The 26,199-nt window shown below is 44.5% G+C and overlaps 1 protein-coding gene across 6 annotated transcripts; it reads right to left on the bottom strand.

Moving 5' to 3' along the window:
- Window positions 1–24,721, bottom strand: GAL3ST1 (galactose-3-O-sulfotransferase 1). Of its 6 annotated transcripts, XM_034428659.3 has the most exons (4): window positions 24,105–24,721; window positions 19,505–19,556; window positions 3,137–3,270; window positions 1–2,109 (listed from the first exon to the last, which is right to left on the bottom strand). In XM_034428659.3, the coding sequence occupies exons 1-4, from the start codon at window positions 24,119–24,121 to the stop codon at window positions 960–962; spliced, it is 1,353 nt and encodes a 450-aa protein (XP_034284550.2). In that variant the 5' UTR covers window positions 24,122–24,721; the 3' UTR covers window positions 1–959. The 6 variants fall into 6 exon arrangements, with proteins under 6 accessions (XP_034284550.2, XP_034284552.2, XP_034284548.2 ...); XM_034428661.2 differs by lacking the exons at window positions 19,505–19,556; window positions 24,105–24,721 and adding an exon at window positions 17,249–18,392; XM_034428657.3 differs by lacking the exons at window positions 19,505–19,556; window positions 24,105–24,721 and adding an exon at window positions 10,384–10,586.
- Window positions 24,722–26,199: the final 1,478 nt, after the last annotated feature.

Here is a 26,199-nt window from a genome sequence, read left to right as displayed (position 1 = left end):
GGTGGTTCAACGTGGGAATTTATGTACGCACATGTTACAGAAATAACACATTTCACAACTCACTGTAAATACTTAAGTTTCACACGGGCACCGCTACGCTACTAAAACTGAAACAGCGATTCCAAATTCAGCGCTGTGGCTTCTCTCTCGGCAAAGCATCCTGAAAAACTAGGATTTTGGTGCCCCAAAATTTCAAGCAGAAAATTACAGTACTCAAAGAGAGGTCCGAGGGGATGATAATGGCTTTAAGCATTGAGGGCAGATCTGCTCGACGTACACGAAAAACTATACTGCTCTGAAGTTCTCGCTGTTTACCATGGTTCGGGGGCAAACTACCTGTTCGATTCGCCTCTGGGGAAATGGGCGTCCAGTCCTACTATTCACAAAGAAAAAGAAACGATGTACCAGCACATTATCTTCTTCGCTATCTTCTTCACACACTCGCTTCCCTAATCTGCCAAACTGTTTTCTAGTGTACTCTTGACGATTGCGGCCCGCGAGAGTTTGACTACGAGAGAGGCATGAGATTCCGAGTGGCCAAATACTGCAGTGGCTGTGAGTTTCTTGGTTTGGTTTTCACTGCTCATCGGGGAGGTTAAAACAGCAGAGCGGCCACCGAGAGCTAGAATGCAGGTTGGTGAAGAGGACCTGAGAGCCATTGGCGTCCGTTTTACTTTCTTCTTCCCGAAAGTCCAGCCAAAAATTGAGTCGTAGGTGTACAGCGCCTTTTCTCCCTACCTTGGTTACAAGCCTTAGTCACCCATCCCCCCCCCCTTTTTTTTAAATTCACCTTTGGGAACACTTTATTCTCGAGATCGTTCTCCCGTTAGTCGTTGGCCACAAAGTTGAGTTTGGCCTGGGCCTGACCAACCGGTATAAGAAGAGAATGGAAAGGGAAGGAACCAAAAGAGCGGAGAGAAGGGTGCTTGGCACATGGCCGGGGGGGGGGGCTCACCTTCTTACCACTTCAAAAACTTCCTCACCCAGCTCCATAGCTTGGTGATCCACAGGTTGACCCCGAGGTCCATCAGGTATTGGATCTCGGGGGTCAGCATTTTGCGGCAAAGTTTCCGATGCTTTTTGTGAATCTTTTTTTTCAAATTGTAGCCCAGGATGCATTTCTTGCCCAGGGGCTGCCAGGGCTGCATGGCGGATTCCTGGATCGAGTTGGCGTCCACGGGGCGGCCTCCGTCGATGCAGATGCTCTTCATCTTCTCGTTCTCTTCGTTCAGCCTGGCGACGTCCTTCGCCATCCTGGCCTTCCCGTAGGCCTCCACTTTGTGCCAGAACGTGGCGTTGAAGTACTGGTAGAGCTTGGCGTCTAGGAGATTCCAAACCGTGGCTTTTTGGTAGAGTTCGTCGGTCAGCTTCGAGACGGTGGACCCGTTGCGGGTGTTGAGCTTGAAGTAGAGAATGTCTTCCAGCTCCCAACACAACAGGTCCTTCAGAAGCACCAGAGATTCGTCGAAGTACTCCAGAAGCATGACCAGATGGAAGCGTCCGTCGATCTCGCGAATGTACTGGTCCACCAGAGGACTGTTGGGGTCCATATTGTTGTCATAGCCCAAGTCGAAGAAAAGGAGATTCTGGAGGTAGTGCGCGTTGAACCCTTTCGGGTCGTAGTAATGCCAAGGGTCCCTCAGGAATTCAGCCAGCTTGTCATCTCCCAACACTTTCCAGGTCAAAGGAATGGCACCCCCAAAGTAATGGAAAGAAGACTCAAAGAGGTAGGCCGGATCCCGCAGCACCGTCACGAACACGGCGTCGGCCGGCAGCAGCTTGCGCACTTCCTCGTACTGAAAGCGCATGTGGTTACACACGATGTTGAAGCACACGCCGGGCTGATATCCCTTTACCTGGTTTCGGTCAAAGAAAGACGGGTAGTAGAAATCATTACGTCCGTTGGGGAAGGCGAACTTGAGGCGGTGCTTCTCCCCAAAACGGAAGAGGATATTGAGGAGGGTGCTACTGGCTGTTTTGTGGGTCTTCATGAACATGATGTTTCGTTTGGGGAAGCATTTTTCTCCCGGTGAGCCCTGGCTGCTGTTCCCTGAAGCCGAGAGCCGGGCCTGGGTGCGGTAGGACGAGCATGAATAAGGGATGGGAATCCTGGGTGAAGGAGAGAAAAAAAAAAGAAAAACAAATGAGGAAAAATAAATGACTCCTTTCCCCCACCCCCACTCTGAATTCAGGAGACATCGTAATGAACTTTCTCAAATCTGCTTGGCAAAGGTTCGTTCTAGGCCTTCCGTTGGCCTCCGGTCCCCGTCACTAAGATTTAAAGCGGCTGTTGGCCACAGGAAACTGGCAATTTTGGTTGGCAGTTAAAACAAGTACGGTGCAGGTTTTTGCAAGCAAAATTTAGCACAGTAAGATCAAAAGAGAATACAGGAGTGGCCAAACTTGTGGAAACCTTTTTGGGAAAAGTGTATTTTCTAAAACTAGTTAATAACACCACTTTTTTAGAGGGGAGTAGTACAGTAGTGGGTTTCAAAAATTTTTCCTACCGGTTCTGTGGGTGTGGCTTGGTGGATGTGGCTTGGTGGGAGCGGCAGGGGAAGGATACTGTAAAATCACCATTCCCTCTCCAACCCAGAGGAAAGATACTGTAAAATCACCATTCCCTCTAAAATCCAGGGGAAGGATACTGTAAAATCACCATTTCCTCCCAATCAGCCGGGACTCGGGAGGCAGAGAATAGATGGGGGGTGGGGCCAGTCAGAATGTTTACTACCGGTTCTCCGAACTACTCAAAATTTCCGCTACCGGTTCTCCAGAACTGGTCAGAATCTGCTGAAGCCCACCTCTGGAGTAGTATCATAAAATTATATATCCATGGAAAGATAATTTAATTGTGAATGTAATGCCATAACTTTGATGAAGGATTTGCTATTAGAATAGCAGTTGCAGTATAAAGAAGAAAAGTGAAACACGTAGAAAAAGCGAGATATGCAAACTGACTTTGTATAAATATACAAAAGTATGAAGGCTATTGCTTAACGCATTGTAAGCCGCCCTGAGTCTCCGGAGAAGGGCGGCATATAAATCAAATTTTTTTTTAAAAAAGCAAGGCGTCCCTGCGCCCCCCTCCATCGCTTCCATCGCCTCGTCCCGCGTACGCCAGATATTTACTCACTCTGTCATGCTGACTTGCAAAGGTGGTACAGCGTACGAATACAGAACCAGCATGAAGCTGGTGAGAAGAGTTCCCAGGACGAGGCCTTTACACATGGACTTCCAGTTCTTCCTTTGGGGCAACATTATGATCGTCTGAAAGAAGAAAACGGAGAAAAACTTCGTTTTGGTTCGTTCGCCCGACAAAATCCCCTACGTCCAAGAAAAGAAAAAAAAATCAGAAATACGGCTGGAAAGGGGACCTTGGAGGTCTTCTAGTCCAGCCCCCAATGCGAAATGCTAAGCCATGATGCATCTGGATTTTATAGTGGCTTAGCCACTGGCTGACGGCTGCTCTTCAGGAGTTCCAGAGGCTAAACCGATCGTACGAGAATCGGAGAAATGAGAGTTACGGGAAGGATGACGCAGACTTGCGGCCGGTAAACGCAAGCAAGCACGGGAGATCTTGGCTCGTCCGAACTACATAAAATCACGAACGGAGAAAATCTAACTGCCTCGATTCTCTTGCCCTGAATCACTGCATTGGATCATTGCCGGGGACGATCCTCCTAAACCCTGTAAAAAAAAAACAACAACAACAACAAAAAACCAGAAACATTTAAAATGACAACCAATGACAATCTGAAGGTGCCAAGGTGAACCTACCTTTCCGTTCATCCAACCTTTTGCAGGTGGAAGGGAGCGAGGCTGAGCGGCGAGATGGATTTTCTGATTAATAATTTAATCTGGAGTGGAGAACGCAGAGGCGCACCTACCTATCCGGGGCCCTTTGGACTCATGTTTTAGCTGACTTCGTCATTTGCTCCTTATTGTGCTCCCCCCCACCGCAACCACATCAGAAAGGGGAAGGGGAAGGGAAAGGGGAAGGGGGAGAGCCTCGCTAAGATACCTGCGCATTTGCATACTTGGTCAGCCTGCATACACATACACACCCCGCTGTCTGTTTTGCAGCCGAGAAGAGAGAGTAATAAAAGGCAACGGCACCTGCCTCTAGCGAGCAGGAGTCCAGAGGAATCGAGCTCACCGGCTGGATGGGAGAGAAATGCCGGCTTATTTGCAAGACCCAGAGAATGCCGGAGTGCAGGACGGCAACTGCATTGCATCAGGGTTGTCCTCTGTGGCAGGCCAAGGAAATTTGTCTCCAGGGCCTGCAAGAGCACAAGGCTGGGGAAGGTCACGGTGGGCCTGCAGAGGTGTAGAAGGGATCCATCCCACAACTGGAAGGCGCTGGTGGAGGAAGAGAGCTTGGGAAGGCGAAAGGAAGACGCTTCCGCGTACGGTGTTTTCTATTCACGGATCCTAGTCCAAAGTATCATAGCAATCTTGTTTGAAGTCGGATCAAAGGAAAGACGGAGCTAGAGGTTCCGTAATGTCTTCACAATTTACAACTGAGGGGCAGGACTCAGAAACCGAGAGATCTGGCCTGGTGTTTATTTTGAGCCTGGAAACCTGTCAATCCTAAAACAATTCCCCACCTCCCGCTTCAAAAAAAAAAAGGGGGGGGGAAATACCCCAGAAACAAAAACAACCACAAGAAAAATTCTTTTTTTTCCAGAAAAACACGGTAAACAAAATGAAATGGGTCGTATTTTCCTCATCTTCCCCCCAAGATGTTCAGGGTTACGAAGTTAGAGTTCAAAGCAGTAAAATTGCTACCAAAAATAGAAATTCGTAGAATCATAGGGTTAGAAGGGACCTTAAAGGTCTTCTAGTCCAACCCCCTGCTCAAGGCAGAGTCCTTGATACCATCACAGACAAATTGTTGTCTGAACTTTTTTTGAAAACTTCCCCCTTCCTTCTTCTTTCTTCTCTTTTTCCCTTTCTTCTCTTCCTTCCTCCCTCCCTCCCTCCCATTGTCCTTTTCTTCCTTCCCTCCCTCCCATTGTCCCTCTCTCCCTCCCTCCCTCCCTCCCTCCCTCCCTCCCTCCCTCCCTTCCTTCCTTCCTTCCTTCCTTCCTTGTGGTTAGAATGGAGTATTGCAGGCTAATTATGCTGGCTGCCAGCAGTTTGATCCTGACCGGCTCAAGATTAACTCAGCCTGCCTGCCTGCCTGCCTGCCTGCCTGCCTGCCTGCCTGCCTGCCTGCCTTCCTTACTTACTTACTTACTTACTTACTTACTTACTTACTTACTTACTCCCTCCCTTCTTGAATCATAGCGCCAGAAGGGACCTTGAAGATCTCGTAGTTCAACCAGGCAGCAAAACCTACTGCATCCTGCACAGATTACTGTCCAATATTTCTTGAAAACCTCCAGCAAAGGAGCACCCACAACTCCATCAGCTTTCTACTAATGATTGCTGTTTTCCCTATAAACAAAACGAATTATGAAGTCTTTTCAGCCAGCACGCTCCATAAGCTTACAATTGACAAGGAAGGCGAGGAAGTAGAAAATGAAGATGATGAAAAGGTGAAAAATAAAGACGAGCCTTATGCAAGAGCATTATTGAGAAACGCTGCTCTTGTATAAGGCCCAACTTTTATCTATTTTTGAAATAACGAATACCATCTATTCTTCATTTCTCAACATTAGTGTTCTGCCCCAGCTCTGGATTTCCGAGGATATTGACACACACCAACGGTCCTTATCAAATTTATTAAGTAGCAAGAATAAACAAAACCACCAAAGGTTGGCAACCAGCCCAGAAAACAAGATATGATAAACCAAAATACTCTGATAATAAATACGAGTTGTTTCCAGCAAGAAACTTACTAACGGCGTGTGACTTAAACAGGCTAAGGGAGTGGCCAATTATCTTCAAGCCTTACTCTCGAAGAGACCTCCTCCTCTTGAGTAGCCACTCCTGCCTTTTGGCAGCCCTGCGTGCTCGAGCATTGAGGAGAGGCTCCTCCACTTCACTCTCTCCACTTGAAGGAGCCTCTGGAGGTTCTGAAGGCCCTGGCTGAGTCTCTGCCTCTGGCACCACATCCTCTTCAGCCTCCTCGCTGTCCAACGCGAGCGCTGGCTGTGCAGGGTGCTGGCGCGACACCACACCAGCCTCCTCTTCGTCGGGATCAGCCACGATCCACGCAGGCCACTGGCGGGCCACAACAATTAGCAACTTTAAGATGATTGGACGTCAAATCCCAGAATTCCCCTGCCGGCATCTTAAACTGCTTAAAATTGCTGAGGTTGAGAAACATTGTGCTCGAGTATTAAAGAGGAGATTAATCCTGTCCCCCGTGATAGTCTTTTATTCTTTCAACAAGAACAATGCTTTAATCTATCACATTGCTTTCTCTTGTTTTTCTTAATAGTGCCAAACATAACTCATAACTCATAGCAACCTAGAACTAAGGAGAAACTTCCTGACGGTGAGAAGAATTAATCGGTGGAACAACTCGTCTCCGGGAGTTGTAAATGTTCCAACACTGGAAGTTTTTAAGAAGATGTTGGATAAACCATTTGTCTGAAACGGTAGACTTCTGAACCTTTGCCAAGAAAGGCTTTTGGCAGTTTGCCTAGTTGGACCAAGGTTTGAGATAGGACTGAGGAATTTGTGTTGGAAGGAATTTGCTTTAATTTAGTTGAATGACGCTGGGAATGAAGTAAACCGGTCGAATACCACCTCTGGAGCAATCCATTTTTATTCTTTCTAACAGCCAAATAACTGGTAGTTTATTTGTCCCTAGTACCCTGAGTAAATCATTCCAAACCCATAAATCAGAAGGATCCAGTTTCTTTCTCTTCCTTGGAGTTCGGTCTCCATTGCTACATATCACCAATGGTTTCCCTAGCTCAGAAGGGAAAGATCCTTATTTTCCAATTGCAGCTTTTTCTGGGAACGCATCATGAAAAGGCTTTTTAAGGCTTTCCTCTCCATCCCGGCTGAAATAGCCTCTCGGGTTGCTTCCCATTTACGCTATCCCGGTTTTCCAATTTCTTCTCTTCCTTTTCCTTTGGCTGCCACTGAAGTTTGTTGAACCATCCACAAAGATGATTAGAGGGACTGGAGGATGGCGGGTAGAGAAGCTGAAATCCTATCTTATCGGTTTAGTGTAAGCTGCCGTGTGGTTTATTGTGGGTCTTGGGTGTTTCTAACACTCTTATTCTAATGCTATTTGTTTCATTAGTTGCTCGCTCTAATCTGCCTGCTGAAACAACTTGCAGTCTTACCATGCCGAAAAATACGAGATTCAGCAAATAGGCTCAAATATGGGGGGGGGACTGAATTCTTGTGCAGTGCAGAGGATGCCTAAGCTCCCAGGAATGACCGTCCTGCTCACTGGCCTTTGTCCACATTCGTCAAGACCTCCTGAAGGAAGGGGTGGGTGGGTGGGCTTTTTGTCTTGCGAGGGCCTGTTTGATACAGCTGAGATTCTCCTCCCCGATGAATAATGAATGGAAACTGTAAATAGATCCTGAATGGGGAACAAGATTCTTTTATTCCTTCCTTGACATTCAACACCACCGCTTCTGTCTCCGGCTGACTTTCTTCCACAGGAGATCCTATAGAGAACCCGGGAGGAACCTGACACAAACTGGCCACAAAAAGACGACTCTCAATTGGCGAGAGTGGTGCTTCTTAGTCTCTCTCTGGTCTGGCCAAAGAAGGGCCCACCTGGAGCTTTGAAACACAGCTCACACTCTTCCCCCCCCCCCCTCCAGGGTCTTTGCCAGTGTGGGAAGTTAGCACCCACTCCCCTCTCCTAAAAGAATGAAATATTCTAGGAAATATGCAAAAAAGGCAGAATATTGTATTTCCCTGGATGAGGGAAGGAGAAACGTGTTTTAAAGACAAAGATATTTGGTTCCCATTGAGCAGGGCTGGGCCAGCCTACAGTAGTGGCCAAAATTGTGGAAACCTTTTGGGAAAAGTGTATTTTTGAGGTTTGATGGCTAATAACACCACTTTTTTTTTTTTTTTGAGTTTCAAGATAATCCTATTCCACTGCTGGAATGGCCTGGGAATAGCCCAGACCTTCACCCAATTGAAAATTGATGGATTTTCCAACTAAAGAAACTTGTTAGTCAGAAGCGACCCAGCAATAAAACCCAGTTAATAGAAGCCATCTTAGTTTCACATGATAACAGCTGCAGAACTAAAAGAGTTGGTTCACTCCATGGGAAGACGTTGTAAGGCCGTCATTCATGCTAAAGGTGACCCAACGAAGTATTAACTGACATGGTGATAAATTTTGTATATCTCGATTTTTTCTAGGTTGATCATTTTTGTATATCTTGTTTTTTTCTACCTGTTTCACTTTTCTTCTATCACTGCTGTTCTAATAGCAAATCCTTCATAAAAGTTATTGCAGTGCATGCTTGATTAAATGATCTTTCCATTGATATATAAATTTATGGTACAACTCCCCCCCCAAAAAAAGTGGTGTTATTAGCTAGTTTTAGAAAATGCACTTTCCCCAAAAGGTTCCCACAATTTTGGCCACTACTGTATCTATAAGACAGAAGACCTTCAGTTCTAGGGTGATGGGATTAAGACATGACCCTCCAGGACATAACAGGATTATCAGTAGAGCTCACCACTTGGCACAACCATCTGGAGACAGTGCATCACCCTCCAAGTTTCATCCAAACCTGGGAGCTCAGACAAAGTCAATCTTAACCCCTGACAGCGAACAATAGAATACATGCCCTTGTCACAGGAACAGGAAGCTGAAGGGCAAAGCCCAAGAGATGGATATTTCTTCCAACGGGCAGCAAAGCCATCACGATGCGGAAATGCCGTGCACTTGGCCAATAAAGAATTCTATTCTTATGGAAAGACACGTTGATGCCTACTATGGAAGAAGAAGAAAGGCTGCAGAAGTTGATGGAGTTGGCCGAACCGGCAAAACTGACTATTCCGGTTAAAAGAAAAGAACAATAAGTACTTTTCTTTCCATGTGGAAACCGCTTCTGAACTTTGTGCTTGGTGTGGAAAAGAATGTAATTTTGACTTTGGGGTTTACAGATTAGATTGATAGATGTTTATAAAAATGACTTGTTCATATTATTATGGAGAAACAAAAAGCTGTGATTTGTCGAAGAAGTCAATGCTTCCTTTTCTTTTCTTTTCTTTTCTTTTCTTCTTTTCTTTTCTTTTTTCTCTTCTCTTCTCTTCCCTTCTTCTTTTCTTTTCTCCTTTTCTTTTCTTCTTTTCTTTTCTTTTCTTTTCCCTACCTTTCCTCACTTCTCTTCCCCATTTCCCCTCCCTCCTCACTGATCTTTTATTTACTTTTGTATTTTATTATCCTTAATAACCTAATTTAAAAAAAAATGTTTTTTATTAAAAAGAATTCTATTATTTTGCCAGTCTACCATTATCTGCTTTGACTCATCTCCATCTGGCTTGAAGTTAAAACCCCTGCACATGCGCCCCGCCCCCCCACGCAGGTGCAGCAGAGACCCGAAAACCAGCTGGCTGGCGGGAGGCCCATTCGTGGCGGAGCCGACCTGGGGCAACAGCTCGCGTGCCCGCAGAGAGGTCTCTGCGTGCCACCACAGTGTTATAGTCAAGGATTGTGCCTCCCTAACTTCTATTATCCGTGTTAAATTACTGCCTACTGTGGCTCATTTTGCTTGGGCTGAAGGAGAAAATAAATAACTGGCTTTTGCAGAGGCATCAGCCTGGATAATGTAACCTCCGATCAGTGGGTTTTTTTTTTTTTTAATGCTTGTCAGATCTTATGTGGCTCCTTAGATATACAGGTAGCCCTCAACTTACAACAGTTTGTTTAGTGACCGTTTGGAGTTACGACGGCATTGAAAAAAAGCAACCCTTTTTCCACTTTTTTCCCCCCCCCGAGGAAAAAGCAAGCTCTGACACCTTCCAAACTCTGCCAAACTGAGCAGAACCTTTTGGAACAAAAAGTCCTTTTTACCTGAAGGGTCTTCCTACACCTGAGGTGCTCTCCCAGAGAAAAGGGCACAACCTATTCCCCCAAAGCACCTGAATGGCAGGAAAAAGAAGTAATGGAGCAAAGACGACCGAGGAGAGAGGCAACCTGGAACTAAGGAGGAATTTCCTTACAGTCCGAATAATTCATCGGTGAAACAGTTTGCCTCCCGGACTTGGAGTTGCTGCTACTCAAGGGTGCCAATCAAGAAAATATTGCACGACCATTTTCCTGGGATGGAATCAGGACTCCTAGATTTGGCTAGGGGGTGGGACTAGAACAGGGGGTCCCCAACCCCTGCTTCCGCAGACTGGCATGCCAGCAAACAAGTTGTCGAGCCTGATCTCCTGCTCGACAACACATATGGGAGGAGGAGGAGAGGAGCCCGTGGGAACGCGACCCGAAGATACCTGAAAGCATTGGGGATACTCTTTACAGGAGGCTGGCGATGGTGGCACAGGCTGTTTAGGCGACCGGATGCATCGGGGGAGAGGATCGGCAGTGAGTGGAAGGCTCACGGACGAGCAGAGGAGGTGGAAGCATTTCACGGGCTGGCACAGAGATAATTGATCGCCCATTTGAATGCCTCACTCAGCTGGATATAACTCAGTTGTTCATTATGTGGTGGGACGGGTGGAGTCTGCACGGATGCATAAAAAACGCTGAGAGGCAGTTGCTCTCAGCACCAACTTTAAACTATTTTAACTAGCGTTGCCGTGGAGCTACCTTGCAGCTGCAGTAAACCATTTGCCAACTCCAGTTTCACAGTGGGTTGTTTGGGGCCGTCAAGGTTTGTTTAGGAATGCTGAGAGAAAGTTGGCGCTGCTCCCTTTTGTTTTACTCCGCTATCAGCTGATACTTGAGGCAGCATGGCAGAACAGAGCCAGGGGTCCAGGTACCTGATTCAGTGGAGAAGGAACAGGAGCTTACGGAGACTGTAGTACAGGAGGAAAGTGAGACCGAAGGAACGAAAAGCACACCAAGAAGGTGATACAGTTGAAAGCCCAGAGGAGACAGGAACTGGCTTAATGCGACCATCCTCCGGCAATGGGTGGCATAGTTCCGCTTTGGCAGGGCCTCGGGGAGGGGGCAAGGCACCAGCAACACCCCCTGCAGGAGAGCATTTCCAGGGGTGGTGAGAACGGAGGTGGGTAAAGGATGAAGAGGGAGGGTGGAGAATGGAGTTACTCCACAGGCCCTGCACCCACTACTATGGATGTTTTAAGAGACAGGTTTGGGGAAGCCAGTTTTCGAGACGCACCATCCTGGCAACCGTGACCAACAGGGTTGGAGCTGTCCACCACATGGCAGGGACACTCTGGGCTGTCTGGGATAGAGACTCGTTTGGCCAGCCTGAAATTATGACTTGAGCAAGCCAGTGGCCGATCCAGGAAGGAGGAGAGTCAGCCCTGACAAGGTACCAGCTTCCTCACTGGAAGAAATTGGCGGCCCTGAAACAAAGGGGCCGACCGGCTAAGGACTACGTGAAAGAGTTTCGAAAGATTGCAGGAAAATTAAGAGCATGGCCTGAACGTTTGCTGGTGCATCAGTTCTGGGGAGGATTGGACCGTGAATTGAGGCAGGCATGCGTCTATAGAGGCTTACCGGCGCCTCTAGCCGATTGGTTTAGGGCAGCCATAGACTTAGATGTTGGCTTGAGGGAGTTTCGACCACAAGGCAACACTCCGCTGAGACGCGCAGTGGACAGAATTCCACAAAATAGGAAAACCACCTTTAACTACCCCTGGGTAGTTATAAATTCCAAGTTATGCCATCCGGTTTGCATGGCGCTCCGGCCGTATTCATGCAATTGATAAATGAGGTTCTGCATGAATATTTGTACCGGGGAGTATTGGTCTATTTGGATGATATAGTCATTTATACCAATACGATGGAAGAACATATCCAATTGGTTCGCAGTGTACTGGAGAAACTGCTGGCAGTCAAATTATTTGTTAAGGTTTCCAAATGCGAATTTCATCAAACCGAATTGGATTACTTGGGTTATAAAATATCGCAGGAGGGGTTAAGGATGGATCCCAAGAAAGTTAAGGCGGTAATGGAGTGGCAAGCCCCGAGGACAAGGAAGCAGTTGCAGAGTTTCCTTGGCTTCGCCAACTTTTATAGGCAGTTCATTCAATCCTTTGCTAAAACCGCATTACCTCTAACCAATCTGTTATGCACATGGAAAACCAAGGTCAGGACAGCTAATAAGGTGGACCTCTGAATGTCAGAAAGCCTTTGAGGAATTAAAAGCCTTGTTTGCCAAAGAGCTCATATTACAACATCCTGACCAGAATAAGCCCTTTGTCGTATAGGCTGATGTGAGTGATGTGGCAGTAGGGGCGATCCTACTACAGAAAAATGAGCATGGTGATTTACAGCCCTGTGCATATACCTCTAGAAAACTCACTCCCATAGAAAGAGGATGGGCAATCTGGGAGAAAGAGGCTTTTGCTGTATGCTGGGCACTTCTTACTTGGCGACATTTACTAGAAGGTGCACGGGAGCAGTTCGAAGTTTGGACTGATCACAGAAATTTAATAGCATTGCAAACCCCTAGGAAACTGTCACCAAAACAGGTGCACTGTTCCTTCCTTCCTTCCTTCCTTCCTTCCTTCCTTCCTTCCTTCCTTCCTTCCCTCCCTCCCTCCCTCCCTCCCTCCCTCCCTCCTTCCTGTGGTGGAACAGTGGTTAGAATGCAGGGTTGCAGGCTAATTCTGCCCACTGCTAAGAGTTCGATCCTGACCAGCTCAGATTGACTCAGCCTTCCATCCTTCCAAGGTGGGAAAAATGATGAGGCCCAGATTGTTGGGGGCAAGAGGTTGACTCTGTAAACCGCTTAGAGAGGGCTGGAAAGCACTGTGAACTGGTCTAAGGGCTATTGCTCTTCCTCCCTCCCTCCCTCCCTCCACCCCACCCTACTTTCAAACTCCCAGTTCTTTTTTTTGCTGCTGCTGTTGCTGCTGTGATTATTCATTGTGCGACATTAGTTGCTCCCTTAATATCGTATGTTTTTTGTATTTTTTTTGTCGTCTTCTTGTAAAAATGAGGGGGCATGAGTATAATGCCAAAAGGTGGGAGCTCTTTTACCTGCCTGATGAGGGGCTACAGATTTGAGCTCCACCTGTTCTCTCTGCCTATCCTCTACGTTGCTTCTCCCTTCAGCCTGCAGGTTAATCATTAATATGCCCCAGTGGCAGAGAGGGAAGCAATAATAGCTACACACCCATGATGTCCCAAGGTAGGTTTACAGATTTTGCCCTTTAATGTGGAAGCGTTTGCTATGTGACTGTTTCTGTCATCACTCACAAGGGCGTATGGCAACAGGTAATAACTCTGAACAGCATCTGAAAGAAGCAGTCCAAATTTTAGCGTGGTTTGTTTAAACAATATTTTAATTTTAATTTTAATATTCAGGGGCGTGTATGTTTTTTTTTTTAATCTTGCCTTGCCTGCTTTTTTACTCCTGGGGAGTTTAATCTTCAACCATCCCTGACACGTTTGCTGAGTTTGGATTAGAATTATGAGCTGCCCGCTCCTTTTACATAGGATGTAGCTGAGAATTTAGTACAAGGGAAATCAGTGGTGGGTTTCAAAATTTTTTTACTACCATGGCTGTGGCTTGGTAGGCGTGGCTTGGTGGGCATGGCAGGGGAAGGATACTGCAAAATCTCCATTCCCTCCCCACTGCAGGGGAAGGATACTGCAAAATCCCCATTTCCTCTTGATCAGCTGGGACTTAGGAGGCAGAGAATAGATGGGGGGGGCGGGGCCAGTCAGAATTTTTACTACCGGTTCTCCAAACTACTCAAAATTTCCGCTACTGGTTCTCCAGAACTGGTCAGAACCTGCTGAAACTCACCTCTGAAGGGAATATGAGAGAGGATGCAAACGAAGCAGATAGATAGATAGATAGATAGATAGATAGATAGATAGATAGATAGATGTGATAGATATGATAGATAGATAGATAGATAGATATAGATGATAGATAGATAGATATAAATGATAGACAGACAGACAGATAGACAGACAGACAGAAAGATATGCTAGAGATGATAGATAGATAGAGATTATAGATAGATAGATATAGATAGATAGATAGATAGATAGATAGATAGATAGATATGATAGATAGATAGATAGATGGATAGATAGATAGATAGATAGATAGATAGATATGATAGATAGGTAGATAGATAGATAAATAGATAGGTATAGATAAATAGATAGATAGATAGATAGATAGATAGATAGATAGAGATTATAGATAGATAGATATAGATAGATAGATAGATAGATAGATAGATATGATAGATAGATAGATAGATGGATAGATAGATAGATAGGTAGATAGATAGATAGATAGATAGGTAGATAGATAGATAAATAGATAGGTATAGATAAATAGATAAATAGATAGATAGATAGATAGATAGATATGATAGATAGATAGATAGATAGATAGATAGATAGATAGATAGATAGATAGATATGCCTACACACACAGAGTTTGGTTGGAGTAAGAATTCACCAGGGCTAAAACAATACCAGTTATTTAAAACATAAAATATAGCATAACATATGTCAAAGTTGACTCAGCCTTCCGTCCAACCTTCCGAGGTGGGTAAAATGAGGAGCCCAGATTGTTGGGGGGGGGCAAGAGGCTGACTCTGTAAACTGCTTAGAGAGGGCTGTAAAAGCACTGCGAAGCGGTATAGAAATCCTAAGTGCTGTTGCTTATAACAGGGTTGGAAGGAACTTTGGCGATCCAGTCTAGTCCAACCTCCTGCTTCTACCATCCCTGTCAAACAGTTCTACAGTCTATTCTTGAGCACCTCCAGTGATGGAGCCCCCACAACTTCTGAAGACCATTATTGGAGCAACGTCCACAACGTCTGGTGGCAAGCTGTTCCACTGATTAATTGTTCTCCCTGTCAGGAAATTTTCTCCTTAGTGCCAGGTTAGATCGAGGTTTCCACCCATTACTTCTTCTCGTGCCCTCCAAAGCTTTGTAGAATAGGTTCCCCACAGGGGTGGGTTCTAATTTTTTTTACTACCGGTTCTGTGGGCGTGGCTTATTTTGTGGGCGTGGCTTGATGGTCATGTGACAATTATTTAGGATTTAGCAGAGGTGCTGGTCTACCAGGCTTTTAACTGCTTGCAGAGCTGTACCGATCTACCCATTTATTTTTGCAGGCACTGATCTACTCATGTATTTTTGCAGGCACCGGTCTACTCATTTGTTTTCTTTTAACACCGATCAGCCGTAGGGCGGCCCTTTGAAGCCCCACGGCAAGAGTTTAAACAGTTTTTTTCCCTCTAGCCATCAGCTGGGACTCAGGAGGTAGCAATAGATTGGGGGTGGGGCCAAATAAAAGGTAAGAATAACACGGGGGGGCGGGGGGCGGGCGAGGGCAGAACCGGTTTGGTGACATCGTATCGTCACCGCTACCGGCTCGGCGGAACCGGGCGGAACCCACCACTGGTTCCCCACCCCACCCCACCTTCTCTCTGACAGCCTCTCAAGTACCAGAAGAGTCCTTTTCTTCACGAGACTAGACTTACCTAGCTCCCTCAACCGTTCATTGTACGGTCGGACTTGCAGATCCCTTCTCATCTTGGTGGCTCTTCTCTGCACCCTTTCTAGGGTCTCTCGGGATCTTGTTTTTGTAGAACGGTGACCAGAACTGGACCGAGTTTTTCCCAAGTGTGGAAAGACAACCTCCCTTCCAGTTTGAATTTAAAGCCCTTCGGATAAGCGCAGCCAGTTAAAACCAGCTTTACATCTTTTCAAGCAATCCCGGAAGAAGTAAGTCGGTCCAAAAAAAAAAAAAAAAAAACCTCCAGGCGCTGATATATTTTTCTTATCAACTGGCACACATGTCAATGTATGCAAACATACCTTTTCCCCTGCTGGAAATCACCTCGCTGTTACAGTGGTGGCCAAAATTGTGGAAACCTTTTTGGGAAAAGTGTATTTTTGAGGTTTGATGGCTAATAACACCACTTTTTTTTTTTTTTTTTTTTGTGAGTTTCAAGATAATCCTATTCCATTGCTAGAATGGCCTGGTTAGTCAGAAGCGACCCTGGAGCCTGGTGGCACAGCAGACTAAACTGTTGCTGTTAAAGTAGCACTTAGCTGCCAGCTGCCTGCAATTACTGCGAGTTCAATTCTCACCAGGCTCAAGGTTGACTCAGCCTTCCATCCTTTCGAGGTAGGTAAAATGAGGACCCGGTTTGTGGGGGCAATAAGCTGACTTTGTATAAAATAGAACACCGCTTAGGGGGGCCCAAAAAGCCCTACTAAGCATAAAAGTATGAAGGCTATTGCTTAATGCATTGTAAGCCGCCCTGAGTCTCCGGAGAAGGGCGGCCTATAAATCGAACTAATAAATAAATAATAAATAAATAAACCCAGCAATAAAACCCAGTTCATAGAAGCCATCATTCAATCTTGGTTTCACATTAGAATAGCTGCAGAACTAAAAGACTTGGTTCACTCCATGGGAAGACGTTGTAAGGCCGTCATTCATCCTAAAGGTTACCCAACTAAGGATTAACTGACGTGGTGATCATTTTTGTATATCTCGTTTTTTCTATGGTGATTTTTGTATATCTCACTTTTTTATGGTGATCATTTTTGTATATCTCGTTTTTTCTAGGGTGATCATTTTTGTACATCTTGTTTTTTTCTACGTGTTTCACTTTTCTTCTTTATACGGTAACTGTTATTCTAATAGCAAATCCTTCATAAAAGTTATTGCATTACATTCCTGATTAAATGATCTTTCCACTGATATATAATTTTATGGAACTACTCCCAAAAATAGTGGTGCTTATAGTTTTAGAAAGTACACTTTTCCCAAAAGGTTCCCACAATTTGTCTATCTCGTTTTTTTCTATGGTGATTTTTGTATATCTCATTCTTTTATGGTGATCATTTTTGTATCTCTCGTTTTTTCTACGTGTTTCACTTTTCTTCTTTATGCTGTAACTGCTATTCTAATAGCAAATCCTTCATCAGAGTTATGGCATTATGTTCTTCATTAAATGATCTTTCCATTGATATATAATTTTAGGGTACTACTCAAAAAAAAAAAAGTGGTGTTATTAGCTAGTTTTAGAAAATACACTTTTCCCAAAAGGTTCCCACAATTTGGCCACTACTGTATATGAAATATCACCCCGCTGTCCAGTTTTCCTTTCCTGTCTGCATTTCCCGTCCCCTGCTATAGTTCTGCAAAAATAACCTGGGGGTTTGCACCTTACCTTTTCCCTCTCTTAAGCCCTTTCTTGCACGCCTTCTTCTTTGCGAGGGTGTCGAAGCGAAGCTTGCCAAGGAAACCTGGATGATGCTTCTCCGACATGGAGCAGCCTCTCTTCAGGGAGATCCGTCCCAGGTGCTCCAGAAAGCTTGTTCTAGCCCTTCGAACCCAATTTCTCCCACTTGGGGCTAGCTCTTTCCCTCGGGAATTTCAAGGGACCCTCCCTCCCCCATCCCCTGGACAGAAAACGTTCAGCAGTTCAACTCCAGCTACTGTACTGCCACCCAGGCTGACTCTCCTCCCACTTTCTGCGGCACAGAGGAGACATTCACCAGCCTCCCAAGCCCGCACCGGAACAAAGTGACTGCTTGTATCTCGCTGCGGGACTGGCATCAACAGAGACATTGTTCCTGGCATAGCTGCTTTTTCTTTCCCTCTTTCTCTAGCTAGGAACGGCAAAAGCCAGCAGACATCCCCCAGCCCAGTCTTATACTACAGGTAGTCCTCGACTTACAACAGTTCATTTAGTGACCATTCAAAGTCTCTCTCCCTCTCCCTCTCTCCTTTCTCTGTGACTCTGTCTTTCTCTCTCTCTCTCTCTCTGTCTCTCTCTTTCTCTGTCTCTATCTCTGTCTCTCTCTCTCTCTCTCTCCCTCTCCCTCTCTCTCTCTCCTTTCTCTGTGACTCTTTCTCTCTCTCCCTCTCTCCTTTCTCTGTGACTCTGTCTTTCTCTCTTTCTCTCTCTTTGTCACTCTGTCTCTTTCTCTCTTTCTCTCTGTCTCTCTCTTTCTCTGTCTCTCTCTCTCTCTCTATCTCTCCCCCTCCCTCTCTCTCCCTTTCCTTTCTCTGTGACTTTCTCTCTCTCTCTCTTTGTCACTCTGTCTCTTTCTCTCTGTCTCTCTCTTTCTCTTTCTCTCTCTTTCTCTGTCACTCTTTCTCTGTCTCTGCCTCTCTCTCTCTCTCTCTCTCTCTCCTTTCTCTATGACTCTGTCTTTCTCTGTCTCTCTCTTTCTCTGTCACTCTTTCTCTGTCTCTGCCTCTCTCTCTCTGTCTCTGTCTCCCCCTCTCTCTGTCTCTCTGTGTCTCTCTCTTTCTCTCTCTCTCTCTCTGTGTCTCTCTCTCTACCTCTCTGCCTCTGTCTCTCTCTCCCTCTACACCTCTCTACCTCTCTCGCCGTGTTAGAATCAGCAGTTAGCTAACATTGGTGTTACTTTTTTCAATGGTGAAAAAAGTAAGGTTCTACATTTAGGTAAGAAAAACAAAACACACAGGTACCGTATATGTGGTACCTTGCTCAATAGTAGTAACTGTGAGATGGATCTTGGAGTCCTAGTGGACAACCATTTAAATAGGAGCCAGCCATGTGCAGCAGCTGCCAAAAAAGCCAACACAGTTCTAGGCTGCATCAACAGAGGGATAGAATCAAGATCACGTGAAGTGTTAATACCACTTTATAATGCCTTGGTAATAAGGCCACACTTGGAATACGGCATCCAGTTGTGGTCGCCACAATATAAAAAAGATGTGGAGACTCTAGAAAGAGTGCAGAGAAGAGCAACAAAGAGGATTAGGGGAAGATTGGAGGCTAAAACATATGAAGAACGGTTGCAGGAACTGGGTATGTCTAGTTTAATTAGAAGAAGGACTAGGGGAGACATGATAGCAGTCTTCCGAATATCTCAGGAGCTGCCCCAAAGAAGAGGGAGTCAAGCTACTCTCCAAAGCACCTGAGGGCAGGACAAGAAGCAACGAGTGGAAACTAATCAAGGAGAGAAGCAATTTAGAACTAAGGAGAAATTTCCTGACAGAACAATTAAATCAATGGAACGACTTGCCTCCAGAAGTTGTGAATGCTCCAACGCAGGAAGTTTTTAAGAAGAGGTTGGATAACCATTTGTCTGAAGTGGTGTAGGGTTTCCTGCCTAAGCAGGGGGTTGGACTAGAAGACCTCCAAGGTCCCTTCCAACTCTGTTATTCTATTCCTATGCTATGCTATGCTATGCTATGCTATGCTATGCTATGCTAACATCTGCAGTATTTTGACACTTGCCAGAAGCTAAAGAGATTGGCCACAAAAGTTTCATTTGTAGGAAGTGTTGGTCTAGCAGGCCGAATGTGGCTTTGTATCTGTTGAAGGATTCACTCACTTGCAACTTACTGTGTAGAACGCACATTTCTTGCCCCCGAGATGGCATCTCCTTTTCAGGAAGAAGAGGCCCTTGCAAAAATCAGCGCTAAAAGCAGCCATCAAAGCAGTTACCTGAAAAGTGCTTTTTGAATCATGGGATTGGATTCTCCTCTTCTCTTGGAAGCTGCAAAACAAAAATGCAAAAGATTCCGTTAGAGCTGAAATACTTACGCAGTCTTAATAGATTCCATTCTACATCAGACACTGTGTGCAATTTGTTTTTCTTTTTTTTTTTTTGCCAATAATCTGTTCCAAATCAAATGACACCGTTGCGAGATTGCTAAGAGAATATTCCTGTTTCTTTTCTGGCCTGGACGACAGTTGAAATTTATGGCATTGCTATCTTTCTCATTGTTAAAGATATTTTACGAGAAGAGTCCTCCATTCCTCTAACCGCAATAAAATACCTTATGCCACCAGACTCCAAATTTTGGGCTTAGACAACTTAGAACTATGCCGACTTCAGTCTGACCTAAGCATAGTACGTAAAATTATCTGCCACAATGTCCTTCCTGTCATTGACTACTTCAGCTTCAACCACAACAATACACGAGCAAATAATAGATACAAACTCAAAGTAAACCGCTCCAAACTCGATTGCAGAAAATACGACTTCAGCAACCGAGTGGTCAATGCCTGGAATGCACTACCTGACTCTGTAGTTTCTTCCCCAAACCCCCAAAACTTTACCCTTAAACTGTCTACTGTTGACCTCACCCCATTCCTAAGAGGTCTGTAAGGGGCCTGCATAAGTGCACCAGTGTGCCTACCGTCCCTGTCCTAATATTCCTTTTTACTTACTCTTTTCATCCATTCAAATTATGTTTATACTTTCACCTGTTATCTTATATATGCTTGACAAATAAAAGCTTATGACTTATGACTTAAGTTGATTCCTAAAAGAAAACATTTTGAAACATGTTCAGGTTCTTGAAGAAGTACGATATACTGAAGCAGGCTTGTTTACCAGTAAACCCAAGTTTATCTGTGGTTAATCTTCTATCTTCTAAGAGCCTTGGTAGTACAGGGGTTTAAGGCACCCTGTTATTAAGCTGGTTATTAAGACCAGCTGCCTGCAATTACTGCAGGGTTCGAATCTCGCCAAGGCTCAAGGTTGACTCAGCCTTCCCTCCTTTCTAAGGTAGGTGAAATGAGGACCCAGTTTGTGGGGGCAATAAACTGACTTTGTATAAAATATACAAAAGGATGAAGGCTATTGCTTAGCGCATTGTAAGCCACCCTGAGTCTCCGGAGAAGGGCGGCATATAAATCAAATTAAAAAAAAAAAGAAAAGAAAGAGAAAGAAGGAAGGAAGGAAGGAAGGAAAGAATGAAAGAAAGAAAGAAAGAAAGAAAGAAAGAAAGAAAGAAAGAAAGAAAGAAAGAAAGAAAGAAAGAAAGAAGCTGACTTTGTATAAATATACAAAAGGATGAAGGCTATTGCTTAACGCATTGTAAGCTGCCCTGAGTCTCCGGAGAAGGGCAGCATATAAATCAAATTAAAAAAAAAAAGAAAAGAAAGAGAAAGAAGGAAGGAAGGAAGGAAGGAAGGAAAGAAAGAAAGAAAGAAAGAAAGAAAGAAAGAAAGAAAGAAAGAAAGAAAGAAAGAAGCTGACTTTGTATAAATATACAAAAGGATGAAGGCTATTGCTGAGCACATTGTAAGCCGCCCTGAGTCTTCTGAGAAGGGCGGCATATAAATCAAATTAAAAAAAAAACAAAAAAACAGCAACCATTCATGATTCTGCGTTGCAGACACTGGACAAGGTATTACAAGAGAATTTTGCAGTCAACCAACTTCGTCCCAGGCGAGTGTAGACTGCTATCTTGAAGAAGACAATCCCAGTTCATCTGGGAAAATTCTAAACGTAAATTTAGAATTCAGAAGCATGCTCATATTTACCTGTGCTATTTTCTCTATATAAATTATTCTTTAAAGAAGAGGCCTTTAGACTTGGAATCAGTCCTCCACCCCCAGCCCCCGTTTAATCTTACTTTGTGGGAAGGCCTATCTTCAATTCAGTATGATGTTTCTTCCTGGCAAACAGAGGGTTCAAATTAGAATTTTATAAACATCTCAGCACAATAATATTGTGGAAAAATTGCCCTAAATATCCTAAAACCAGGAATCTGGAAGCATTTCCCGCCCCCCAACTAACAAATGTTGTTAAACTTTTAAAAAGGGACTTGTCTGAAATGTTGTGCGGTCTCTTGCAAGGGGTTGGACTAGAAGACCTCCCAGGTCCCTTCCAACTCTTATTCTGTTACTAAAATGCAGGCAATTTTTATTTATCAGATGCATAGAGTTGCGGGAGTGATGTAGGGTTTAAATTGGGGGGGAAGGGGAAATGGGGGAGTGGGGAAAAAGGAAGACAGATTTGATGCAAGTGTAAGTTACATGTGACACAAGAACCCTGTTGGTTAGTAATGTGTTTGTTGTGCACATATTAGATTGCCTAAAAAAGGTTATTTGTTTGCTTTTAAGGTCTATTTTTTCTAAAAATTGTTATTTTGCAGCCTACCATGGTTGGGGCTATCAGACATCTTGAAAAAGCAGGAAACGTCATCCTTTTTATTATTTTTATTTTTTATCCTTTTTATTTTTTATTTTTATTCTTGATGAATGTATTTTATTCTCCTTATGTACACTGAGAGCTGTTCTGTCCTCCTCCCTTACATCAAAGGCACCACAGACAAAACATTAGAGCTCAGGATGCTACCACACAACCCATTACCCAGGTCATTACAACACAAAAGACTAATGGGCACACAGCCAGGACTTCGGCCACACAGGATGTTACGAAACAGCGGACTAATCTGCAAACATCAACTCCATCAACTAATCAAGATGTAACAACACAGCCAACCAACCCGCTTACAACAACAAAGCCAGCACTCCACACCTCCCCACCAGTATTTATAAAGATGGCATCTCCGATCACACTTTGCTCGCACATGCACGAAGCCGAAGACACCAGCCTGAAGATGATGAGTAGGACCTCGTTGAAACGTCACCAAGATACTCTCAATCTTACATGGGAATGGACCCAAATTCGCCAACACTTGCATACCTGTACCCGTGAAAATCTACGAATATATATATATATATATGTTTATATTATATATTATGAATTATATAAAGGTATATATGTATATATAATTTATATATATATATTTATTATAAATATTTTTAAATTTATTAAAATAAACTTAAAATATAAAAAAAGATCTATATATCGATTTATAGATGTAGATATACAGATATATAAATTTATTTGTATCTAGAGCTAGATTTGTTTTTGTATTACTTTTTCTCCCTCTACTGTTTCAAAAAAAAAATTATATATAAAAAAATCCTCCTCGTAGTCTCGTATCCTGAAGCATTAAGCTTATTCTTCTTTTTTGCCTTGCCATATAAATTTCCTTATTGTCTTGTTTAAGTATTGAAAATAAGTCTTTTTTTTTATAATGTTTTTTTAAAAAAATTACATTTTTTTTTTATTAAATAAAGGCCAAATATTTTTTAAAACAATAAAACAAAAAAAGATGGTTAGCACAAAACACAATGCACAAAACCTGACGGTATCAATCATAGTCTGTCAAGGGAACCAAATTAGTTGGGCTCACACTAAGCCACAAGCCATGGTTTACAACAACAAACCATATTATTGCTTTAACCAGGTAAGGAACTCAGCAGCAAACTACCAATATCATTTCATGTATCAACTACATCAAATAGATAAAACGAATAGTACTACAAGGATCTAATTTTGCAGGACATTGAAAAAAACAAGATGGCAGTCAGACCCCTGTTGAATCCTCATTTGTGGCCGCCATTTTGACTTTTTTGACCCACCATGACTTCTTGGCTTCATGGGAGAGCACCTTCCCCCTCATTTTGGTAAAGATATACGTAGTAACTGCCTTTCATCCAAAACATTAGGGCCCACGCTTGCAATTCGCCATAGCTGCCATTTTGCTAAAAATCGTACTTCTTTAATCCAAAGGCCCAACGGAGCCCAGCTAAGGATCAACTGCTCTCTTCCTGTGCGTCACTAAGCCATCGTTTAGCCCAAATTGATCCCAAAAGCCACAATTGGCTGGGTTCACACATCATGACACCACATGCTCGAGTGGGGAGGTTCCCTTGCTCAGCCCAGCCGACATTGCAAACCATGGCTGAGGAGTCGGCTGGCTGGAGATGACCAGTAAACCATCATTGAAGCAGGCCGTGGCATAAGGCCACGGGAGACCGTCGCACAGCTGGGCCCAGCCCCATGGCAGCTTAGGCAGGATGGCGAACCATGGTCTGTTGGAAGGGCCTATGAGGAACAGCCCCATGGTGGCTTAGCCAGGATGGTGAACCGTGGTCTGTTGGAAAGGCCTGTGAGGAACAGCCCCATGGCGGCTTAGCCAGGATGGTGAACCATGGTCTGTTGGAAAGGCCTGTGAGGGACAGCCTAATGGCGGCCTAGCCAGGATGGAGAAATGTGGTCCGTTGGAAAGGCCTGTGAGGGACAGCCTAATGGCGGCCTAGCCAGGATAGCGAACCATGGTCTGTTGAAAGGGCCTGTGAGGGACAGCCCCATGGCAGCCTAGCCTGGATAGCGAACCATGGTCTGTTGAAAGGACCTGAGGCGAAGAAACAAGAAAGAAAAGCAAAATCCAGCCACCTCGGACTGTCCTCCATTGACCTGCTGCACTGGGTCCAGTAAAGAGGCCGGAATCCTGGCTGGGCAGTTTGACCTTTTGCCCTGAATGACCACCACCAAGATGGAGGCCGAGCAGCCCGAGGCCAAAGGGGAGAGCCTGGGCAGCTTGCCTGCAGGGGCAGCCCCCAAACCAGCCCCTCAGCTGGGACCCAGGCCTGGCATGGCTGCCTGGCAGGTCTGGGGTTGCAAGAAGCTTGCCATGGCTAGGCCGGATGTACCCCCCAAACTCCATTTGTGCCTGGGGGGGAAGATGGGGAGCCATCTCCCCATCTGCCCCATGGCACCCCTGCCCATCCGTGGGCGATGGGGGGCTCGGGATCAGGATCCCATTGGGGCATCCCACTGGCTTTTGATGGGCTGGGGCGAAGCCCAAAATGGCGTCACTTCGGTTTTGGCTGAGACTCCATCCTCCGGGATTGAGCTGAGCTAACTGGGTTTTTGCTCCCTAAACGATGGCTAAGCAAACCATTTAACAGATTAACCGAGTTGGAAGGGACCTTGCAGGTCATCGAGTCCAACCCCCTGCCCAAGCAGGAGATCCTACATCTGCCTCTACCTAGGATCGAACTCACAAACCTCTTGATCGTGAGGCAAGAACCATGGTTTAGCCAGTGTCTCGGTAGCTTCATGCTTATTTTAATTTGCTCTTTGGGTGACTGTCCTGTTGTGGCGGCTGCCTGGCTTGGCTTGATCGATGCCTTTATTTTTTGGATTTTAAGAGTGTGGGTTTGCTGTGAATAGACAGCTTCGGCTGTTGCGGTTGAAATCTTTTGTCTAAATCAAAATTAAAAATTACGGGCTAGGCTTCTAATGTGCTTTGGAGCCTGGCAGCATTGAAAAACCAAGAGCCAAAATGGATGCAAAGGGTAAAAGTTATTTTAGGAAGGGAACAAGGAAGAGTCATTGTACCTCTTTAAATTCTTGGGATGATTTGAACCCTTAGCTGTGTGTTTTCCCAAGCAGAATTATTATACTTGATATTATTTCAGGCAGGAAGAGAGGGATGAGTTGATGGAGAGAGAAATGGAGATTTGGCTGGAATCCGATGGGGGGGGGGAAATGGTATGTTTGAAAACAGGGTGGATTTGATTTAAATCGAGTTGATTTAAATCACAATTTCAATCATGATTTAAATCACTAGTAAAAAGGCTTGATTTAAATCAACTCGATTTAAATCACAATTTTTAAAGAGCAACTGTCATCTCTGCTACTCCTTTGACCCACTGTTGACTCACCGATAGTCCCAGTGTTGCAGAATATACAGCCTCATGCTACAGAACTAAGCTCCATTTCATGCTGAATAAACTAAATTATTTGTATCTTAAATAGAAAACTATTTTGCGATAGATTTTTACCCCAAAAGTTTTTTATTAAAATAAATTCGATAAAAATAAAAAAAATCCGATTTAAATCAAAAAAATCTGATTTTTTTTTTATTTAAAAAAAAAATCATTGATTTTTATCCACCCTGTTTGGAAGTCTATGCAGAGCATTATCCCACATCCTGCTTTTCTTGGCTGGTTTATGGCAGGGACATTCAGCCTGGGGTCTCCGAGTGGCATGCAGCCCCCCCCCCTAGAACTATGGCATTGGCCCTCCAAAATTTCAGACCGTATGCTTAATGCAAAAGAACAAAATTAATAATTGCATGGGAATGAATCCCATTCAAGTAATTTAAATGAAATCCTTTGCCTTGATGAAGCTTGTATTTTATTGATATCTTCCGTTTGTTTTCCACCGTTTATCTACAATTCAAGGCGGCGTGTATGAAAAGTTGGCCCTAATTTTACCTCTTAACAGCAGCCCTGCAAGATAGGCAGGGCTTAAGACAAGTGAATACATGCCTTGGTCACGTCCTGCTGTATTTGCAACGTGTTCTGTACCAGATTGCTCCTGAAAACCATCCAGAAGCTTCAATTGAAAAATAACCGCAACAATTGAGTACGATTGAGTTGCGGGACTGGCACGAAGTGCAATAAGTTCCATGGTGCAATAGGATTGGGTGTTTGCTAGCAGGATTCACCGGGATAGGGATTTTTTTTGTTTTTCACTGTGA

The sequence above is a fragment of the Pantherophis guttatus genome, chromosome 17 (genome assembly GCF_059756535.1).
Source record: "Pantherophis guttatus breed Tessera chromosome 17, ASM5975653v1, whole genome shotgun sequence".
Classification (NCBI taxonomy): Eukaryota; Metazoa; Chordata; class Lepidosauria; order Squamata; family Colubridae; genus Pantherophis; species Pantherophis guttatus.
The sequence above is the reverse complement of the archived record's forward strand: the minus strand, read 5'-3'. Positions and strand labels throughout refer to the sequence as shown.